General features: G+C 40.5%; 1 protein-coding gene and 1 long non-coding RNA gene across 10 annotated transcripts in view; both read right to left on the bottom strand.

Moving 5' to 3' along the window:
• Positions 1-3,503, bottom strand: part of LOC111335535 (uncharacterized) — an 18,898-nt gene extending 15,395 nt beyond the window's left edge. For 3 of the 9 annotated variants that reach the window (XR_015995647.1, XR_015995645.1, XR_015995644.1), the window contains exon 1: positions 2,668-3,503. This is a non-coding gene — a long non-coding RNA (uncharacterized LOC111335535). Of the gene's footprint in view, positions 49-2,667 lie in introns of all 9 variants that reach the window. The other 6 variants (XR_015995640.1, XR_015995646.1, XR_015995643.1 and 3 more) reach the window with 6 other exon arrangements.
• Positions 3,504-6,069: 2,566 nt separating this feature from the next.
• On the bottom strand, positions 6,070-14,201 carry LOC148741754 (uncharacterized). Its single transcript, XM_088737573.1, has 3 exons — positions 8,766-14,201; positions 8,561-8,645; positions 6,070-8,440 (listed from the first exon to the last, which is right to left on the bottom strand). The coding sequence occupies exons 1-3, from the start codon at positions 14,163-14,165 to the stop codon at positions 6,921-6,923; spliced, it is 7,005 nt and encodes a 2,334-aa protein (XP_088593699.1). The 5' UTR covers positions 14,166-14,201; the 3' UTR covers positions 6,070-6,920.
• Between the last annotated feature and the right edge of the window lie 8,711 nt (positions 14,202-22,912).

Raw genomic sequence — 22,912 nt, forward strand, 5'->3', positions numbered from 1 at the left:
AAAAGATTGATCATTTTGAAGAAGTTATTCACCCATCTTGCTTCCTATCTACATGGATAAATGTGTAAAAATTCAGTGATTTCATGTTTGCATTTTAACTTGACTTCTGAGTAAACTTTATAAGCATCTATGAAGTTATTTAAATGGGTTTCTTTCATCAGAATTTGTTTTTGAGAAAATATGACTTCAGAAAAAACTACTGTGCACTGTGTTTTCTTTCTTGCTGTCTTTTGTGTTTTCTTTCCACATAAGCAAGCAAAACACTAAGGAATAAATGGGTAAAATATTTTTCTCATTTTCTTCTTGTTTTTCATGGGGACCAATTGTCCAAAAAGTTTTCTTTTTTGGTTAAACCAAAGGCAGCGAGATTAAACCAATTTGACCCATAAATTATAGGGGTAGACATCCCTTCCACCATAGCTGGTCACTTGCATTATGATCACCGGGAGAAGAGCTTTTCCTTTCATGCAAGAGCAAGCATTACCATGACGTGATGCACAGCTCGAGTGCTTGGGGGCAATAGCAGGTGCCATCCTTAATATAGGTTGATTTCGTGATATAGGTTGACCAGCAAATGATTTGTGTGATGTTCATGCTTAATATTTTGTCCAACCAGTCCAAAGAAGAAATATAAGATGCAATAAGTTGTGGAAATATTTTCAACTCAAAGTGCTACCACCGATTTTGGAAAATAAACATGCAATAAATTTGACTTGAAAGATAATTCTTAGTTTTATTTGAGAGTTGCCTCTTTAAGTAGCCATTCTAAACAAGTAGAGGACAACATAACAAACCTATCCATGAGAAATAAAAGAAAAAAAAAACAGGCAAAAAGAGATGGATGTGCAAACTGAAATCTTTTATTAGTGTGGTATTGCAGTGAAGAAGAACCAGCACTGCAGTGTTGCAGTGACCTCGAACCTTACAGTGTAACATGTTTGTAATTTAAACTGAAGGTGTTCAATGAAATAATTAATGCAGTTTAATAACCTGTAGCTGATTGTACAACAAAATAGCAATACATGTAACATCCGAGTGAATCTTGAATTAACAAATGGTAAACACCACAGCGTACACTATTGAGTTATGGATGCATGTGGGAGGTTGCTAAGCATGAAAGAAGCGTGAACGCTGTGGTGTTTACCATTTGTTTTATAACATAACATTGATAAATTGTAGCTAAAGAGTTCCCTTTTATTTAACAAATCTTACGTGGCCAGAAAAAACAAGCGCGTGCGGAAAAATAGTCTTTGCATTTGCTCACGTCAGCAGCGTACACCCATGGGCAAATGGGGGACGCTAAATTGACCGATCAGAGCGCGTGCTTTACTTTGGTTATGTTATAATAAGAATTAGCTGATTGACGCCAAGCCAGGTTTGTTTATATTATAATCGACCTCTGAACCTCTATCACATGCACTATCGGCCAGCCAAAGACCAGCACACAGTAAAGATGAGTAAAACCAGACCAGGTAAGTCCTGAGACTTTTTTTCTATTGCAGTGTCGGTGTGTTGATAATATTTCTTGTAGAGATGAGGTGTTTGTTCTCTTCCGTTTGCAGCATTGCATTATTTTGAACCCTTCATGTCCCACTAAATAAACCAAACCCTAAGCAACTAAAATAATCCAAAAGGCCAAGTCCAGTAAAAAGGAAAATACAAAAGGACCTACTGAGAACTTAAAGAAAGTGCAGTAAACCATGACTGACCTAATTACAAGTTATAATAGTTTTGCCAGCATTTGATTGGTTGAGACTGGTAAATTAGATACATTTGCATCCTTCTCATATAAACACAGTGAAAAGAAAATGGAAAAAGCATATTCCTAGCCCAGTATTAGGCTACTGAGAGTGCACTAATTGAAAAAGGGGCTGTACATGCTGTGAGTCACAAAAACAAAAGGTTCTTATTACACGGAATAAAATAGTAACATATCGTGGTGTATCTTATTTACACCACCCAAAAGCTATTGCAAAATCAGGTGGCTCAAGTTTCAACAGGCTTTCAAATACTTGACACCAGTTCAGTACTTAGCAACAGCAAAACACACAAGTCTCACTTTTGAAATTTTTCAAGCGAGAGGTTTTAACTTGTATTCTCTTACAGACTTAAAAACTTCTTTAAATTCCTATATCTTTTTTTTTTCTCTTTACAATGAACGGTCTCATAAGTGATGAAGGTTAGGTTGTGTCCCGGGCCAGGTAATTACATTCGCCTTAATATTCTGATTAAGATTTTCCTTTTTCGCTTTTTTATGAGAAAATTCGATGCACTTGTGCGCACATTTACGCGTATTTTCACGGTGAATTTAAAATGCAACATCAACACCAACAACAACTGCAAATGTAACCGTATTCTTGCCAACTCCTTCCAGACTTTTCAAATACCTTCTCTCTTGCCTAAGAAAACTCTTTTTAAATGCGACTTCAATTATACATGTTTACCGCCTGCAAACACAGCTCCAAGAGTGTTTTTCGTCGCAAATCAAGCGCACGTGCTCAAAGTGTTTATTACTGGATTTGAATTTACCGCAGATTAGTCAAAAAATATTAATATCACAGTATTCTGGCCGGGCCACGAGGGCACCTTGAAAGTAAAAATAAGTGGGGAAAGACGTTTCTTGAATGAAAAGAGTTTGTATAGCAGTTTTTGAGGTTTAATTTTTACCTGGCTGAATGTCCTAATGCTCTCCATCCTGTCTCCATTCGCATTCTGCGGCAGCTGTTATCACTTTTCTATCCAAAAACGACCACACGACTATTAACTTGTTCTAAAGGGCAAGTGATGCTTGAGGCCCAGTTTTCAGTCCCAGTTTAAGGTCAAAGCGAGTATATTGGTTCATTGTTTCCTCTCATATTTAAAGTTCCGTCGTCTACGTAAGTACTTCCACAACGAAGGGATATCGAAAACCCTGTGACGCCGCCATATTGGCATCATTTCCACTTGTTCCCAGTATTTCCGGAAAGACTCGCAACGCAACAAGCAAACTTGCGCGTCAACACGTAAGCTAACCGCCTCCCGGTTAGCTCAATGGATAGAGCGCTGGACTGTAGTGCGGGAGGTCGAGGGTTCGAGCCCCGGCCGAACCAACACTCAAGGTCTTAAAATAATTGTGAAGAATTTGCTACCTTTCTATAACATCAAGAAATGGTTAGATATTCTAGTCTTCTCGGATAGGGACGAATAAATGGAGGTCCCGTCTCCTGCAGGGTTGGGGCAGGAGACGTTAATTTCCCACACACGAGATTACTGTGTGATCATAGTTAGTAGAGGAGACTGGTTAGGAAACGCGGCAAACTTCAGTCGGATAGGTTATTGTTCGATTTTATCGAGGTCACGTGACAATGACCCTGCACACATAAATCCAAAATGGCGCCGCGGGCTTGTTTCGACAGTCACGTAGCGTTTAAGTTTTTGGATTTTCTCCGTGATCGAGCGACATCTTACCTTCAAAATATACCTAAAAACATTAATCGAGTCAGTGGACATAATGCCAGGTGAAACTTTTTCAGTATTTGGCTGTGGAACGTGTAGGAGAAGTAAAGGAATTGGAATCTCGAAGCTACCGGCGCCGCGAAACGCATAATACAAGAATTGGCGAGAAGACTGGCTGAAAATAAATAAGTTACTCTATGTTAGATACTTTAACCATATAGCCTTTATACTCATTTTGTCTATAAAATAATCATTAATGAGTAATATTTAATATGTTGCAGGTTGTAGCTACCAAATTAATCTTTTGTAATAAATTACTTATTGACAAATTGTGGCAGGCTCTTAATTCTAACTATATCTGCCTTTCTTGTTCTTTGCTGGCTCTACAAATTTCCTTTCGTAGTGTTTTTGTCTTCATTTGTTTACATTGAATTTTGTGTTTCTTCCCCTCTACTAACTATGGTGTGATGGATGTCCTCCCCTGGGGTGGGATGGGTGGGTTAGGACAGCAGGTCCACATCAGCTATTACAGCTGCCAATTAATCAACCTGCATAAACAAATAAATGAACTTCAACTTCAACTTCACGCAGATCTTTCTGGAAGTAATATTGGGGCTTTGGGAGAATGTTGTGAGGTCCCAACAACTTTTAGGCCGAACGTCGTCCCAAAATTTATCGTTTTTATTCTTGAATAGGAGTGAATGAGCAAGCCTTTGGGCGAGTGGAAAGCAGCAGACTTCGAGTGACTGCATCATTGTCATCATCAATCTACATCAGAGGCTTCTAATTACGTGTTGTAATTAGATGATAAAAACATTAAAATATACTTCTTTTGTTCTTTCCAGAATTATGTCAAAGCTGTGTTTCCTCATCCTTTGTGCGCCGATAGGTTCGATTTTAAAGATTTGATCAGCACGTACCTTCAACCAATAGTCCTCTTTTCATTATTACAGTTGGACTTAAAAACGACCGACCTCACTACATGTTTGGGAAATAAACCCCCCAAACTGTCCTTTCAACTCCCCAGAGCCTTGAGCAAGGTATCCTGTTTTCCATAGAGTTTTAAAATATCATTAATAATGATGTAGTTGATAACATTCCCTACACCATGGCCATGACTAGGTTTGTACAGTTGAAATCAATAAGGAGTTTAAGCAAATCACTACGGCTGGCGCTGCTACGGCTACCGGAAGTAAAATTGTCCAAAAACGAATCATTGCGCATCAGTCAGTGGTTCCCATCCAGCCGTAGCGGGAAATCCTTCTACGCGAGTGGGAAGGTTTCGACGTAGTCTGTGGTACGTGAACTTATCTCGCTTCTTTCTTCGCTTTATACATTCTCCTGAGCAATTTTAACTATTGAAATACACTTAACATCTTTAAAAATAGCTTATCGGGAATATTTATCACGCTTGCTGTCCCTTACCGAGTGAATCTGCCTTTATTTTTGCCGCCGGGTTTGTCGAAGGATTGATACAGTGTGCACATGGAGAACGCAGCGAACGCAAGGAGAAATGCGTAGGTAGAAAGTCTAACTTTTCCTTTTCAAACCTGAAAGACTACTTGAAATTCAAATAGCTGAAGCCGAGGAATGACGAGGGTTATGAGGGACCGTGTAGAAACTTTGCTTTGGTGTTTATAAGCTCCAAATTTACAACACGTAAGCTTAAATATTTTAATTCACTCATTCACTGTGCACAGGATCGCTTACAATTTTTTTTTCCAAACGTTGGAATCCCTCGTTCCTTTGAACGAAGTCATTTTGAGTTTTTAGACGTGCAAAAACTACCGCGAAGACGCTTGATTTATTGGTTTTAAACTTCTCAGCCGTATTCGGTTTGTAGTTCGCGTTGCTTAAAGTTGAATTTTGGCGGGCTACGGCGACATACTCTCCCCAAGCCTCGTCAACCACGATAGCCGTAGCAGCGCCAGCCGTAGTGATTTGCTTAAACTCCCTAATTAACAATTGGTTCATGCTTTAGCGTGCACTATCGAGTTATGGAGCACGCGGGAAGTTTGGAGAGCACGAAAGAAGCGTAAGAGTTGCCCGAGGCGATAGCCGAGGGCAACTCTAGCTTCTTGAGTGCTCTCCAAACTTCCCACGTGCTCCATAACTCGATAGTGCACAGCTGAAAGCATGAACCAATTGTTTTAGAACATAGCCGGTAGAATTGTGCATCAAATCCGACGGGAAAAATGGACAACAATATCAGTTGAAGCGAATCGTGACGGCGCTGATGCCAAGTCTCCTTTTCCTTTGTTTTTCTCTTTTTCTGCCTCATTTAAGAACTCTAGCCCAAGGGAAAAGGTCGAAACATTGTCTTCGTTTTCGGACTAGTAAGCCGAGTTTCTGTTTGTATCCATTATTATCGCGAAATATATTATTTTTCCCGAGCTAACAATCGGCCGCTCGCGCGAAAAAAAAACTTCTGGCGAAGCGATTTGCTGACGCTGTCAGCGTGCACTATCGGGATTTTGAGCACGCTCACAAATATTGAATTTGATTGCGCGGTTCTGCTAGCTATGTTCTAATATCGCATAACGAACGGTCAGGTGACAGTTAAAAAACAAATAACTATTACATCTGTTACCAGTGAATAACTTTAACACCCAAAGAGTTATTGTTCCCTCTCGCTTTTATTAATTTATCTTTTATTTGTCAAAATTTTCATTCCAAGGTGCCTTCTTGTCAAACTTACAAATAATCAATGACGAACTTGTTAAAAGAATCGAAATGCTGAATGCGTGAAATAAGACCAACTGGTGTAACATTAAGTGCTTTTATTATATGTCGTAGATCTGATGAGCAGTCTGCTCGACTTACTTATGCATTTCCCGAGGAAAAAACTTATGCACTACTATCGTTTTGACTGGTGAAGTCCTCTAAGGATTGTTTCCTTTTTTACGACCACTGTTAAAAAAAAAAAAGCTTTATCGCTTATAGATACAAAACGAAATTATTTGGGGAATAAATCTCAAGTCAAAAAATGTTGCCTTATCGGAGCAGGTCCAAACAGAAACCATGAAGAACGCTCGGCGCCTTAAAAAAGTTACTGTGATAAACACATTTCCGACTATATACATCAGACAATGGAAAGCTTCTTTGAAACAAATTACTTGACATTTGATTAGTCTGACTAAATTATTACTTTCGAAGAAAAATAACTTAAAATTCGATCAACTTAACTAACCAATGACGGCTTCTAAAAAGTAAATTATCTGTTCCCAATATTCGATCGACTACATAATTTAACACTTTCGAAATAGGGGGCTTTTAAAATTTGATAATTGCTAAGCTTCCACAAAGAGTACATTGATTAGGTTCCCGCTCCAAGTCATTACACGTAGCAGTTAGATAACCATTTTTCAGAATGTTTCGCTTTATGTATCATTTTCGTCCCTGATATATAATTTCCTTCCCCCACAGGGAAACAATAAACATTTTTAAGTCCAATCAATAGGGTCCACTTTACTCCTGCCTACTGATCAAGGTGTAGTTGACTTTGGCCAATTTTCAAAATCAAATGTCACGTTGTCGCCGATGAGCATAAATGAAGCCCACTGAGATACTTTGTCAAAGCCGTTACTTCTCATCCACTTCCTAGCCTCGTGAAGAGATTCGCTGGCACTTTTACCGTGGAACAAATGATCGTAGAAGCAACTCATGAACTCTTCTGTTGCTTCATCCTCCAGTGCCCATCGTGCCGCCAACACCGAGCGAGCACCGGATCCTAGGAACGCTCGGGCGATCCCAATAACTCCCTCGGCTTTGACCTGTCCACGCGCACTGTGACAACAGCTGAGAACAACCAGTTTCGCTCGCACCTGAACTTCTGAAATGTCCTTCATCGTCAAAAGGTAGTCTTTTTCTCGTGGAGGACAGTCAGTAGGGTCCTTAGGACAGAGAACAATCTCTCCTCTATCGAAACTACCATGGGCAGCAAAATGTATCAGGCTCGCTGAATTTATCGCTTGAAGTACAGCCTGTTTTGTTGCGCGGTCTCCAATCAAGGGCTTTACGCCAAGACGATTTCCAATCGTCTCTGCTTCCTTTCTTGCACGTGGCAATCGTTTTACTATTGTGCGTCTATCTTTGTAAAATACCTCTCTAACCTCAGGGTCACCGACTATCAGCGCACCACTCTTACTGTGGTACTCTGGAGGACTGTCCTGAATGAGCTTCAGAGTAGTCATGGAGGGAACGATCCGGATCTTGAATGTGTCCGAAAAATATCTGCCCTCTTTGTCAGTTAAGGCTGCAAATGGCACTTGGTACATGCAAGAATCAGGGACAATTATGATCTCTGGCTCCCTCAGAAAATCGGCCACAGAGGCGATGATTATGTTGTGACAAAGGTGGAGATTCGTTTTAGTGATGTCTTTTGCAGGGTTACAGAAGCTTTCTTTTAAAAACTTGTCTAAGTCAGGGACTAATCCGGTCAATTCATTTTTGTTCGGGCTTGCTTCCTTTTCTGTAAAACGAATAGCTTCTGTTCCTTTGAGAATCCAAAATCGTACATCTGCTTTACCAACTGAGATGTAAAGGCATGTACAGTCTCTCTCCTTCCTGATAATGTTCTGAATGCCACACCAAGATTGTGGATTGCCTGAAATCTGCTCTTCAATAGAGAACTGAGCTGCCATCATGTCGGCTAGGCCTCTTCCCCGTTTCAGCTCTTCGACGTAAAGAGCATCTTCTGAATTCCCGGTGGAGGAAAGCAACAAACTAAGCAACTGGTAGGTAGAGGCGCCGTGCTCCTCTAAAAGAGATATTTTAAACTGATCGCTGTCTTTAATAAAACCCCGCAAAGTATCGAACTTTTCAGTGCAGCGATAAAGACAGGAAACGGCCTCTTTACGGTCAAATTGTGATAGCCTCAACACTGCTAGACTACAAAGGCATTTAAACTCAATGAGATTGTGTCCAATATCCTTGCTTAAAAAGAGACCCTTATTGAGGTAATATTCAGCTACTTCATGATTACCGAGTGATTTAAAACATGCTCCTAAATTTGCGTATTCGACTGCTTCCTCAGCTCTGTGGCCCATTTTCAAGTGAATACCGAGGGCTTTCTCGAGATATTCTTGAGCTTTGGTATATTCACCACGCTGAAAAGAAATAACGCCAAGATTTCTGTAATCTTCTGCTTCTCCTCCTCTGTCACCGAGTTCCATTCTTATTGCACGTGCTTTCTTTAGATAATCGTCACCCTTTAAAAATTTACCACTCAAAAAAAACAAAACCGCCAGCTTTCCATAAATACTGGCCTCAGTTCTTCTGCAGCCAATACTCTTTGTGATTAAAAGCGATGTGTCCAAATATCTAAAAGCCTCGTCATGCTCACCAAGCCATCCGAACAATGTTCCTAGGTTTCCGTAGCTCACTGCTTGTCCCTTTCTGTCACCGATTACTATTCTGATCGCAAGTGCTTTCTCTTGATACTCTTGGGCCTTCTCATATCTACTAAGGGACTGGAACAATGTTCCTAGGTTTCCGTAGCTTGCTGACTCTCCTTCCTGGTCGCCGATTTCTATTCTGATAGCGAGTGCTTTTTCTTGGTACTCTTGGGCCTTGTTATATCTACCAAGAGATTGGAACAAAGTTCCTAGGTTTCCGTAGCTTGCTGCTTCTCCTTCTTTGTCACTGATTTCTTTTCTGATAGCGAGTGCTTTCTCTTGATACTCTTGGGCCTTGTCATATCTACTAAGGGATTGGAACAATGTTCCTAGGTTTCCGTAGCTTGCTGCTTCTCCCTCTTTGTCACTGATTTCTTTTCTGATAGCGAGTGCTTTCTCTTGATACTCTTGGGCCTTGTCATATCTACTAAGGGATTGGAACAATGTTCCTAGGTTTCCGTAGCTTGCTGACTCTCCTTCTTGGTCGCCGATTTCTATTCTGATAGCGAGTGCTTTTTCTTGATACTCTTCGGCCTTATGATATCTACCGAGAGATTGGAACAAAGTTCCTAGGTTTCCGTAGCTTGCTGCTTCTCCTTCTTTGTCGCCGATTTCTATTCTGATAGCGAGTGCTTTTTCTTGATACTCCTGGGCCTTGTTATATCTACCAAGATATTGGAACAATGTTCCTAGGTTTCCGTAGCTTGTTGCTTCTCCTTCTTTGTCACTGATTTCTTTTCTGATAGCGAGTGCTTTCTCTTGATACTCTTGGGCCTTGTCATAGCTACTAAGGGATTGGAACAATGTCCCTAGGTTTCCGTAGCTTGCTGCTTCTCCTTTCTTGTCGCCAATTTCTCTTCTAATTGCGAGTGCCTTCTCCTGATACTCTTGGGCATTGTCATATCTACTAAGGGATTGGAACAATGTTCCTAGGTTTCCGTAGCTTGCTGCTTCTCCTTTCTTGTCGCCAATTTCTATTCTGATTGCGAGTGCTTTCTCTTGATACTCTTGGGCCTTGTCATATCTACTAAGGGATTGGAACAATGTTCCTAGGTTTCCGTAGCTTGCTGACTCTCCTTCTTGGTCGCCGATTTCTATTCTGATAGCGAGTGCTTTTTCTTGATACTCTTCGGCCTTATGATATCTACCGAGAGATTGGAACAAAGTTCCTAGGCTTCCGTAGCTTACTGCTTCTCCTTCTTTGTCGCCGATTTCTATTCTGATAGCGAGTGCTTTCTCTTGATACTCTTGGGCCTTGTCATATCTACCAAGAGATTGGAACAATGTCCCTAGGTTTCCGTAGCTGGCTGCTTCTCCTTTCTTGTCGCCAATCTCTATTCTGATAGCGAGTGCTTTCTCTTGATACTCTTGGGCCTTGACATATCTACTAAGGGATTGGAACAATGTCCCTAGGTTTCCGTAACTTGCTGCCTCTCCTTTCTTATCGCCAATTTCTATTCTGATTGCGAGTGCTTTCTCTTGATACTCTTGGGCCTTGTCATATCTACTAAGGGATTGGAACAATGTTCCTAGGTTTCCGTAGCTTGCTGACTCTCCTTCTTGGTCGCCGATTTCTATTCTGATAGCGAGTGCTTTTTCTTGATACTCTTGGGCCTTGTCATATCTACCAAGAGATTGGAACAAAGTTCCTAGGTTTCCGTAGCTTCCTCCTTCTCCTTTTTTGTCGCCGATTTCTATTCTGATAGCGAGTGCTTTTTCTTGATACTCTTGGGCCTTGTCATATCTACCAAGAGATTGGAACAAAGTTCCTAGGTTTCCGTAGCTTGCTGCTTCTCCTTCTTTGTCGCCGATTTCTATTCTGATAGCGAGTGCTTTTTCTTGATACTCTTGGGCCTTGTTATATCTACCAAGAAATTGGAACAATGTTCCTAGGTTTCCGTAGCTTGCTGCTTCTCCTTCTTTGTCACTGATTTCTTTTCTGATAGCGAGTGCTTTCTCTTGATACTCTTGGGCCTTGACATATCTACTAAGGGATTGGAACAATGTTCCTAGGTTTCCGTAGCTTGCTGCTTCTCCTTTCTTGTCGCCAATTTCTCTTCTAATTGCGAGTGCCTTCTCCTGATACTCTTGGGCATTGTCATATCTACTAAGGGATTGGAACAATGTTCCTAGGTTTCCGTAGCTTGCTGACTCTCCTTCTTGGTCGCCGATTTCTATTCTGATAGCGAGTGCTGTTTCTTGATACTCTTCGGCCTTATGATATCTACCGAGAGATTGGAATAAAGTTCCTAGGTTTCCGTAGCTTGCTGCTTCTCCTTCTTTGTCGCCGATTTGTATTCTGATAGCGAGTGCTTTTTCTTGATACTCCTGGGCCTTGTTATATCTACCAAGAGATTGGAACAATGTTCCTAGGTTTCCGTAGCTTGCTGCTTCTCCTTGTTTGTCACTGATTTCTTTTCTGATAGCTAGTGCTTTCTCTTGATACTCTTGGGCCTTGTCATATCTACTAAGGGATTGGAACAATGTCCCTACGTTTCCGTAGCTTGCTGCTTCTCCTTTCTTGTCGCCAATTTCTCTTCTAATTGCGAGTGCCTTCTCCTGATACTCTTGGGCCTTGTCATATCTACTAAGGGATTGGAACAATGTTCCTAGGTTTCCGTAGCTTGCTGCTTCTCCTTTCTTGTCGCCAATTTCTATTCTGATTGCGAGTGCTTTCTCTTGATACTCTTGGGCCTTGTCATATCTACTAAGGGATTGGAACAATGTTCCTAGGTTTCCGTAGCTTGCTGACTCTCCTTCTTGGTCGCCGATTTCTATTCTGATAGCGAGTGCTTTTTCTTGATACTCTTCGGCCTTATGATATCTACCGAGAGATTGGAACAAAGTTCCTAGGTTTCCGTAGCTTGCTGCTTCTCCTTCTTTGTCGCCGATTTCTATTCTGATAGCGAGTGCTTTTTCTTGATACTCTTGGGCCTTGTTATATCTACCAAGAGATTGGAACAATGTTCCTAGGTTTCCGTAGCTTACTGCTTCTCCTTCTTTGTCGCCGATTTCTATTCTGATAGCGAGTGCTTTCTCTTGATACTCTTGGGCCTTGTCATATCTACCAAGAGATTGGAACAATGTCCCTAGGTTTCCGTAGCTGGCTGCTTCTCCTTTCTTGTCGCCAATCTCTATTCTGATAGCGAGTGCTTTCTCTTGATACTCTTGGGCCTTGACATATCTACTAAGGGATTGGAACAATGTCCCTAGGTTTCCGTAGCTTGCTGCTTCTCCTTTCTTATCACCAATTTCTATTCTGATTGCGAGTGCTTTTTCTTGATACTCTTGGGCCTTGTCATATCTACTAAGGGATTGGAACAATGTTCCTAGGTTTCCGTAGCTTGCTGACTCTCCTTCTTTGTGGCCGATTTCTATTCTGATAGCGAGTGCTTTTTCTTGATACTCTTGGGCCTTGTCATATCTACCAAGGGATTGGAACAAAGTTCCTAGGTTTCCGTAGCTTCCTCCTTCTCCTTTTTTGTCGCCGATTTCTATTCTGATAGCGAGTGCTTTTTCTTGATACTCTTGGGCCTTGTCATATCTACAGAGAGATTGGAACAAAGTTCGTAGGTTTCCGTAGCTTGCTGCTTCTCCTTCTTTGTCGCCGATTTCTATTCTGATAGCGAGTGCTTTTTCTTGATACTCTTGGGCCTTTTTATATCTACCAAGAAATTGGAACAATGTTGCTAGGTTTCCGTAGCTTGCTGCTTCTCCTTCTTTGTCACTGATTTCTTTTCTGATAGCGAGTGCTTTCTCTTGATACTCTTGGGCCTTGACATATCTACTAAGGGATTGGAACAATGTTCCTAGGTCTCCGTAGCTTGCTGCTTCTCCTTTCTTGTCGCCAATTTCTATTCTGATTGCGAGTGCTTTCTCTTGATACTCTTGGGCCTTGTCATATCTACTAAGGGATTGGAACAATGTTCCTAGGTTTCCGTAGCTTGCTGCTTCTCCTTCTTTGTCGCCGATTTCTATTCTGATAGCGAGTGCCTTTTCTTGATACTCTTGGGCCTTGTTATATCTACCAAGAGATTGGAACAATGTTCCTAGGTTTCCGTAGCTTGCTGCTTCTCCTTCTTTGTCACTGATTTCTTTTCTGATAGCGAGTGCTTTCTCTTGATACTCTTGGGCCTTGACATATCTACTAAGGGATTGGAACAATGTTCCTAGGTTTCCGTAGCTTGCTGCTTCTCCTTTCTTGTGGCCAATTTCTATTCTGATTGCGAGTGCTTTCTCTTGATACTCTTGGGCCTTGTCATATCTACTAAGGGATTGGAACAATGTTCCTAGGTTTCCGTAGCTTGCTGACTCTCCTTCTTGGTCGCCGATTTCTATTTGGATAGCAAGTGCTTTTTCTTGATACTCTTCGGGCTTATGATATCTACCGAGAGATTGGAACAAAGTTCCTAGGTTTCCGTAGCTTGCTGCTTCTCCTTCTTTGTCGCCAATTTGTCTTATAATAGCGAGTGCTTTTTCTTGATACTCCTTGGCCTCGTTATATCTACCAAGAGATTGGAACAATGTTCCTAGGTTTCCGTAGCTTGCTGCTTCTCCTTCTTTGTCACTGATTTCTTTTCTGATAGTGAGTGCTTTCTCTTGATACTCTTGGGCCTTGTCATAGCTACTAAGGGATTGGAACAATGTCCCTAGGTTTCCGTAGCTTGCTGCTTCTCCTTTCTTGTCGCCAATTTCTCTTCTAATTGCGAGTGCCTTCTCCTGATACTCTTGGGCCTTGTCATATCTACTAAGGGATTGGAACAATGTTCCTAGGTTTCCATAGCTCGCTGCTTCTCCTTTCTTGTCGCCAATTTCTATTCTGATTGCGAGTGCTTTCTCTTGATACTCTTGGGCCTTGTCATATTTACTAAGCGACTGAAACAATGTTCCCAGGTTTCCGTAGATTATTGCTTCTCCTTTTGCGTCACTATTCGTTTTCATAATGGCCATTGCTGACTTATAAAATCTTACGGCCCCTGCAAACTTATTTTTATCCTGGAGTATCTTAGCTAGTCTTAACTGTAGCCATCCTTTTACTAGAGTATTATCAGATTTCTGAAATAAGAGCAGTTGTTCCCTGACGTTTTCTTCAGTACTTGTGTTGTCAAATAGTGTGGAGTAGGCCTTCATTGCTGTAGTAAAGACATTTTGGTAAAGTAATTTTGTAACTGGAATGTCCTCTCTCAATGCCCCATTGCGTAGCAAAATGAAGCATTCCTGGCACATCTTGATAGCTTGTAGAACACGGCCAGTGTTGAGAAGGAAAATGGCCACAGCTAAACCTATGCTGATAAGTAACGTGGTGGGTACTTTCTCTTTTGTGTTGTCTATCATGGCCTTGTTCGCTGTTGGTGTCAGAATTAAAGGAAATTAAACATAGTACATCAAGAGGAGTGACTTTGACAATACTAACTCAGTGGCAGTTTTACAGTTTGAAATGATGTACACGAGAGGCGAGTAATCGGGCTAATACTGGAGAGGGGGGGAGTGTTCGCAACTAGGCGAGTGCTCATAAAATTTTGACCTACGTTTGAGTTTCAAACTTAATTTTAGTGTATTTAATTGACTTTCTATTAATTCTTCGTGGCTTTTACCATTTTAGACAGGAAACATGAAAAATTTAATCGAGAATGTGACTTCTTTTTCCAGTTCCCGCTTTACTACGGATTGATTGATGAATTGAAATAAATATGTTTACTGTCGAAAAGAAAAAGGAGATTGGCCTTATATTTCATACATTATCATGATTTCACGGCGGCAGCTATGGATGAAAATAGATGAGAAAAGAGCACCTTATTGGTTGGTCGGAGCTCGAATAATGTAATCTTTATGAATAATAAACATTAGTTCTCACTTTTCATTTAACGTTCCAGCAAAATTGCAAAGTATTGTTAGAAGATTTTGTTAGGTTTCTCTAACTTTCGCTTCTAAAAGAGCCAAGTGCTGTTTATGAGTTAATTGATATCAATTCTGTGCGGAGGAGGAAAAGTACTAGTTGTTTACATCTTTAGTCGCCTTTAAAGAAAGAGGCGTTGAACGTACGAAATTAAAATCTAAGAAGTATTTTCTTGATCGGGAATTCGACATGGAGTCACCTAAAACGAGAATATCAAAGGGATTGAAAATATAAGAGGGGTAATTTTCCAGGAAATTCCTCCACGGGATCAATTTCTATAAGGTAAAGCGTTTTTTTCCTAATTGAAATAGCCTTGCGAAAGATAACGGAAACACTCCAATATTCAACTTCAAATAGTAATTTACGTAGAAATATCTGTCTTAATGTCAAATTCGCGACCACAATAAGAAAAGGTGACAACAATTGTAACTGTAAGGCAAGACCGCCACTGGACAAGAAGACCATCAAAGGGAATGGGAAATGATCAACTTGCTTATCATAACTTTTTTAACTGAATGGCTCATAGTAATATTTCATTTCCATTCATTTTCAACTCTTAACTAAGTTTGAAAACAGATGTAAAGAAAATTCTTTCAATGTGCCAGTTTTCTCGCTTAACAGTATTACGTCAATTCTACATAACTTAACATTCACTTAACAGGCGGTCTCTTGTCAAAATCGTTTTTCAAATTTTCTTCTTGTGAAGCTTAAGAAGCATTTTACACCATATTGGATGAAACACAACCAGCCCATAATAGAGTAGAACCCCTGACGCTCAGAAAAAGCAAAATGGCACTTCGCGAAAAAGTGAAAGGCCTTTAGGCACCTTTTACACAATGAGCTTCCGTGGGCATGCACTTTTTCGGTACTCAGGTATGTATGAAACCAACTGCATGAAAATAACTTTGAGGGCTAGGCCAACCACGAACCCTCACTACTCTCCCCAAGCTGTTTTCATTAGAAAGATTTACATTTTTCCCGCTTTTTCCTTTTTTTCTTTTTATATTTCTTGATGAGGAATTGACTTGTTCACTTCCGAAAGCCAGAGGAATCAAACTCGAGTGTAAACAATCAAAGTGACACTATGGTGAACTCGCGGATAAACTATGCAAAATACAATTAAAATATACAGTGATTGTTCTGAAATTAAAGCCAAAAAACCTGTGATTCCAAGAAACAGAATTAGGTTGTCATCTCAAAATGTCCTCCTCAAAGCTTTCCCAGAATCTAAGGCCGTGTTAGCGCCACGAATTTGCATATCAAACCCTCGAACCCCTTTTTTACCCTTTCCTACGCTTTGTATATCCAAGAGTAGGAATTTGCTGTTAAATTAGTATCAAATAAACTTTAATTTTCTTGCAAAAAGAATAAAACGGCCGGCAAAAGTAGCCATGCGAGAGTTCGTTAGTTAGGAGTGTTTCAGAGACACAGGAAAATAGATTGACGAGACTCAAGACAGAGGTGGCGGAGTGTTTTGAACACGGGGGTGGGGGTGGGGGGACATACGCAGCCATACGCATACACCTACTCAATTTCTCTAAACTGCCCTTTGCGTTGTTCGTTGACACAAGCAAATCTACGTATGATGGACGATCCTCGCAGTAGATAGCGCTATTTGAGCAATAGCGAAATTCAGACCTGAAAAAAATCAGGCCTGTACGGGACTCGAACCACTGACCTCTGCGATACTAGTGCAGCGCTCTAACCAATCGAGCTAACAAGCCAACTGAGAGCAGGCAAATCTCTTTGCCATCTTTGCAGTTTCGAGTGTCTGTGATGGTTTTTTTTTCTTCACCTACCTTCATTTTTTTGGGTTCCTACATATAAAATTAACTCGTATAGTTTCCAATAAGCACACTGCCTGGTTTATGGAGAACTGCCGGCAGGTGATAAACTTCTCGTATACAGGCCGCAGCCTGTGTTTACATTTCCTTATAAATTAGTCACGAGATTGGGAATGGATAACGATAAAAACTTCGACCTTATAAGTGTGATATGTATATCTGTATATTAGAAGGAGAAATTACATTTTAATCTGGAACGATTAAAGTGTTAACAGCCGTACCAAATCATATTTCTGAGTTATTGGCTCTTTGCTATTGAGTCATTCGCCAAAATTTTGAATATATTTTCATTGGGATTTGTCTAAAGACGCCAACGTTTTTCCACTGCACACTAGCAGTAAACCCTTCGATGGCTCAGGAGATAAACTTTAATACATTAACATCTTTCATTTTTTGTTGCATTTATGACGGCTTTCCCAGCCACCATTTTAACTATCAGGAATAACAATCCGTTGATTAGTTGCAAAAAGTTTCCAAGATTTTCAAGAGTTGTTCTTCCTGTTGGGGATTAAACGTTACTGCACAGGTAAGAGTTTAACCTTTGCTATCTCCTTCTATTTGATAGAGGTTTATATTTCAATTCGTTTTGCAATTCTCATTTCAGTGTAAAAAGTGCACAGCTGGTGAACGGGAACAAAAACACAAGTTCCTGATATTTTCCTTTAACTTATCTGATAATCAATCGTTTCATATTTTTAGAGTTTTTTGTCAAATACTTTTAGTCGCAGTTTTCATTTTCGATCAATTCAAGTCATCACAAATCGGAAATAAATGAGTTGCATATCTATATTTAGGGGGTCTTTTGGTGCATTTCACTCCTCTTCGGCGATTTTTGATAATAAAACAGCCTGGTATGTTCATCAATTCCAATGTAACACGGCTGTAGCACCCCCCTCCCCCCCTTTCCATCTTTTGAAAAAAGATGTGAAATATCTAGAGTGGCACATAGATAACAGACTGTGCGTTACTGTAACGGTGAGAATATTATCAATGTCTTTACTACTTACAGAACAGATCATATACTTCTGCTGCAATGAAACATTCACTCTCAACACGCGGTGTATTAGACTTTGATCGTGTCTGCCCTACACTGCAAGAAATCACGATACTTGACATAAAATATGAAAAATCAATTGCTTTAAAGAAGTTTTCGATGAGATGCATGGAAAACTAAAGTACTGACATAAATAGGGTGCGAGCTTTACGAGTTAATAGATAATTGCTAATTTTCGAATTCAAAAACAACCTCAGCCGTATAGAATTATTATCATTATGCAAATGATCGCTCGGTGTACTGCTCTGAAATTGCGAGTTCTTTGTTTCTTAAAAGTAGCACAAACACCGTTGTGAGTTTTTCGAAGAATATCAAACAGGTACAAGGACCTCACTTCGTATTTGTGGTCCAGGTTCAGTCCCCTTTACCTCTTCCCTTACAAAAAAAAATAACTGCTGATAATTACCTGCAGAGGTTCAAGCTGAATCAGTTCACCCTGATGTCACCTGATTCTTACGATCTTTCAGTCTATTCTAGAGAAATGAATAAAGGGGATAAGTTTCTAAAGAAATTGTGGTGCTGCGTTGGTGGGGGGGGTACATTTGTATACCAAGATAATTTGGTTTTATCAACCGAGTTAATAATGTAAATTGGCCACCATAAAGAGTTTCTAAACTGACGTTTGGGGCGTTAGTCCTTCGTCAGAGCGAAAGACAAAGGGCTAACACTCAAAACATCAGCTTTGAAAAACTCTTTGTGGTGGCCAATTCACATTATTCTAGATAAAACCTCTAAAGGTACAAGGAGCCGGTACTGTTGTCATATTCGACCAAAAACATCGGTCGACGGCATCCGTTTCACTTAGTTTATAGTATCTTTGTCTTCGATCGAAATCGTGCAAATCAAAGCAACTGAAAAATGAAGAGCTCACAAAGAATTAGTCATGACTTGTAGCTATCTTACCGTTTAGAGACAGAAGCTTCAGTTGAACTGTGATCGATGTTGTGATGAAAATCAAAAGAAATAAATACCGAGGGCTGACGTTCCTTCCAAACAAGGTACAAACTGTTTCAGTTTTACAAGCTCATATCCATCGTCAGTTATTAAATTTAGACGTACAAAACCGAAATACGTGTATAGAGATGGAAAATAAAAAATTAAGGATAATAGTTATATATGTTCTCTTATCTTCCTTCGAGTGTGAGAAGATACTGAAATAGTTTTATCATATGACCCGTCCGGCCTCGCTCGCGCATTCCCCTCCAAAACCATACTAAAAGCTAACGCGTGCAGGGCCGACGGGTTGACGTGAACCAGTCCGGAAAAAGCCGTTCGGCCCTGCTGCCCTCACGTCACTTATTCACAAAAACCTAGAGGAAAGCTGAAATGAGAAAAACACTCGCGTTTTTCCAAGGAATCGGGAATCCCTTGTTCTGAATCGAAAAGTATAAAGGAAAAGTTACAATTCCAGAATTTAGTTTGTACTCGTGTGGCTGCTTGTGCCCTTCTATTGCGTCCCATTTAGGTTGAAATTTCCAACACTTATTGGTCTTATGATAAAATATTTATTGACTGAGTTTGGTCGGGTCAGACGGAAAAATATTCGGCTCTTGGTAATGAGGCACATACCTCTCTGCGCTCCGTTCGTACGTCATGACCTCCATCGAGCCAAATATTAGGGAGCTTAAGCAACCACGACGAAAGGGACGACGACGACGTCAAGTAATCGCGGAAGGTCTGGAACGAGGACGTCGTTTTTAGCGGGAAAATGAAACTTAAGCAGTGAAGTTGCTCAAGGACGACGACGTCTGAAATTTTTGCTTATTCTCGCTTCCTCAGTTTAAGAAATGACATCATTCAGAGACCTCCAAAACCTTCTTCTCGGTCATGGATCAAAATTTTCACCTTTATCGAAAGTTCGAGAGTACGTTATTCAATTCTTGAACATCAAAAGTCCAAGGAATTATTAAGCTTTAGCTTTATTTACAATAATTTACGCATGATAAAAGTTTAAAATATAAATTTTACGGAAGTTATTCGAGATTAAAATTCAGTTCTAAGTGTTACTGGTATAAACAAACCTATTTTGCCCAAGGCTTGCCTGATTTTCAACGTGCGTTAGCCTGATATGTTCTACCTTTTATGCTCCTTCCTTTGGCGAGCAAACGACTCAAGTCTGCCAATTTTAATCAATGCTAGCTAGCGATCGGCACAGATCAGTCGTCGCGCTTCAAACAAGAATACCATTTTTTCCCGTGTGATTTTGTCGGAATAATTTTTATCGCTGTAAATCTAGATCTTTATCAAACATTTCGAAAATATATTCGCAAAACCTGAGAGGTATTCACGCACGCTCATGTTGACACACCGATCTGAAGAATTCTTTGCTGTTTAAAGCGTCTCGACGGAAGAACAGCAACACGCAAAATGTTTTAGTAGCAATAAACCGACAGTTCCATACACACAGCTTTTGACCGAAAGCAGTGGTGTATTGCACTGCCATTTAAACCTTTTCATTCAATAAAAATGATAAACAGCACTCTTTCATAAAATATACTCAAATAAATTTAAACCTAACGTGGTCGCTTTCACCGCTTGACTTGACATCTGTTGTTCGGAGGAAGGAAAATGAGTTAGTGGGTTTTCGAATTTTATTTGTTTAGAAAACTGAACAGGGAGGTTTAAATCAACCGAAGAAGCGAATACAAACTCCAACCGGCCATAGACTGTCAAAAAAACGACAATAAAGCCGCACCTTTTGATGAGAAAAACTGCTTTGAAGTTCGGAAGTTCACGACGACTTGAAACTGGTCCATCTCAAGTCGTCGACGATAAGACGACGACGGAATTCTTGGTTCGCGCTTGCGCAGTAACGTTCTCGCTACTTCCGGTCGTCGTCCTCCGTTCGTCGTCGTGGTTGCTTAAGCTCCCTATTTTCCCGTCCGGCCCGACCCAACTCAGTCAGTGAGTACCTAGAATTCCACTTATCTTTTCGTAACATCCGATTTCCATTTTTACGCAGCTAAGATTCTTTTGCGAGGAGTTTATTTGACAGTACAACGTTGTGGTGGACTTTAAAGGGGTTGGGTTAAGAGGTAGCTGAATAGAAATCACTTTGACCAGAGCCGATTGTATGCGACTAAATTGGATCGAATATAATTCTCAGATCTTAGATGAAATTTAAAATGCTTGACGTCGCAGTTTGTGATTGTCTTCTCGTTTGAGCAGTTCTTATCGGTTTATTTTAATCGCAAACATTTCAATAATTATCTCCCAACGCCTTCCGTTTAGTATCACAGAACAACGCGCTAAAGTGAAATGGCTATGTAAAGGCAACTGTAGTTTATAAACAGGACTGTTTCAATTGATAAAAAAGATATGGTAGTCACCACGGCCTATAGCCTTCAGTTTCTTGCCTTTAAATTATATTTTGACCCAATGCTCGAGCTTTAGTTTCTCCCAACATAAATTGTTCACGTGGGACAGCCAGTGGAATGCGATCTTCTGTTTCGCAGTCATTTTCTACTCTAAGCTTACCATTTCTACCAGCCAGAGGTCTATTTCTGCCGCGCGGTACCGTTTAGAGTCTGGGGATGAAGGACTTCTGAGAATACTAGCGATCCAAGTAAGAGTATAATTCTCTCAAGTAGTAAACGTGGGAAACACGGCATGAAAACCTGAAATGAAATTGCTCTTTTCAAAATCATGAATGCAACATAGAAACGAGATGCTGATGAGAAATCCAAACAAAATAACATAAACGCCTGCTAAAAGTGTACATTGTGGCTCCGTCGGGATGTTCCTTTCGATTCCATGTCACTGGTCGAAATCTCTGAATATCGATCAGAAAACTGGGAAGCTATTATGAACGATAAGTCTGTCGCTGTCGTCAAAGGCAGAAGGGCTATTTAAGGGTCAGTATTGATTTGAAGTAGAAGCGTGTTGGTGCCGGATAGGCCTGTCCCAATTGTACTCGTAATGTGCTGGAAGGGTGGATGCTCACTGGAAAGCCAAAAAAATTACCAAAAATCCAAAAAGTTGTTACCTAAATCTCAAGAGTTGCTTCCAAAATTTCTTGATGTTTTTATATAAACATTACATAGAGGCTTAATTTTTGGTTATTCACACTCGCAAATATGGGCGACATTTAAGGATATTTAATTCTAATGGAACAACACATGGTACATTTGACGTGCTGCCGAATGTCATTTTAACAATTATCCGTCATATTAGATGAAGATCGCAATTGGCGTGCGAAACGTTGGCAAGTGACTGGTTATGCGCTAGGTTTTTGGGAAATCGACGACATTTTCGTGCTTGATATGTACTGTAAACCTATAGTTTGCTACGAAAGGCAAAAATTGCTCGAAGTTGCCAGAACAGCAAAAATTTGCCCCAAACGCCAAAATTTGCTCAAAAGTTGCCGAGTAATATCGGGAAAGGCCTACCCACCGCTTCCCTGATCCTTTCCTTACTAAGTCGATCGATAACAGCTGCTGTTAGCGAATGACTGGTTACAAAAACAAGAGCGGCGATTGGCAATGCTTTGGGGGAAATAACGGCTTAGTTACAGTATGCAAACTTATTGGGAGTGTCGATGTTGGTGGAAACTTTGATGACGTAAGAGGTAGCGTCGGGATGGGGGGGGGGGGAGAAGAGCAGGGAAGCACTTTCTACGGGAAGTATGGCAAGCTGCCTCGCCATTTTGAATAGCAGGAATTACAACACGCAAAACTATAGTGCTTTCCTTTGAAAAAATTTACATTTTACGTTATTTCTCTCTAAGTATGTCGATGAGGCAGTTCAATTGACACTTGGGAAACTTATTCTTGATTTTCCCACAGACAACATATCTAATTGCGAACGATAGGTGACCACCAAATGTCGGTTGACGACGTTGGAAACTGACTTAGCAACAGTCGTTCCCATAACGTGGGCAGCGAACGCTGGCGGCTTGAAAGCGTCAGGTGTGATGATCACTCCCGAACCGCGCACGGCATAAAGAAGTCTGCGAAAGAGTCAGGTCTGGAAGACTATGCTATCGATATCCAAAGACAATGGGAACTTGCAAATTAGTCGACTTCTAACGGTATTCCACAGGTGATCTCTAAGTTGTCAACTTGCTTCTAAAAACTAAAGTTCTTGGTGGATCTTGTAGAATGTGATGATCGATGTAAATAAACAACGGAAGCGAGTGAGTTTAAAAGTCAATGAAGTAAAAAGAAGCCGTCCTGTCGAGGACTTCCACGGTCTGTTCTTTCTGATCATCTCACAGACCATTGCCCGAGGGGATAAATGCTGTATGGACTACAATAAATCACGTCAAGCAGAGAAGACAAGCCAAAGG

Source organism: Stylophora pistillata, chromosome 1, assembly GCF_964205215.1.
Source record: "Stylophora pistillata chromosome 1, jaStyPist1.2, whole genome shotgun sequence".
Lineage (NCBI taxonomy): Eukaryota > Metazoa > Cnidaria > Anthozoa > Scleractinia > Pocilloporidae > Stylophora > Stylophora pistillata.

Bases quoted from the DNA above. Each gene is read 5' to 3' on its own strand.
- LOC148741754 (XM_088737573.1), bottom strand. From the start codon at position 14,165: ATGATAGACAACACAAAAGAGAAAGTACCCACCACGTTACTTATCAGC. The intron at 8,646-8,765 runs GCTTTTAGATAT...AAATTTTTAAAG, and splicing joins GGCTTGGTGAGCATGACGAG to GGTGACGATTATCTAAAGAA. The intron at 8,441-8,560 runs GCGTTATTTCTT...ACGCAAATTTAG, and splicing joins AGAAGATTACAGAAATCTTG to GAGCATGTTTTAAATCACTC.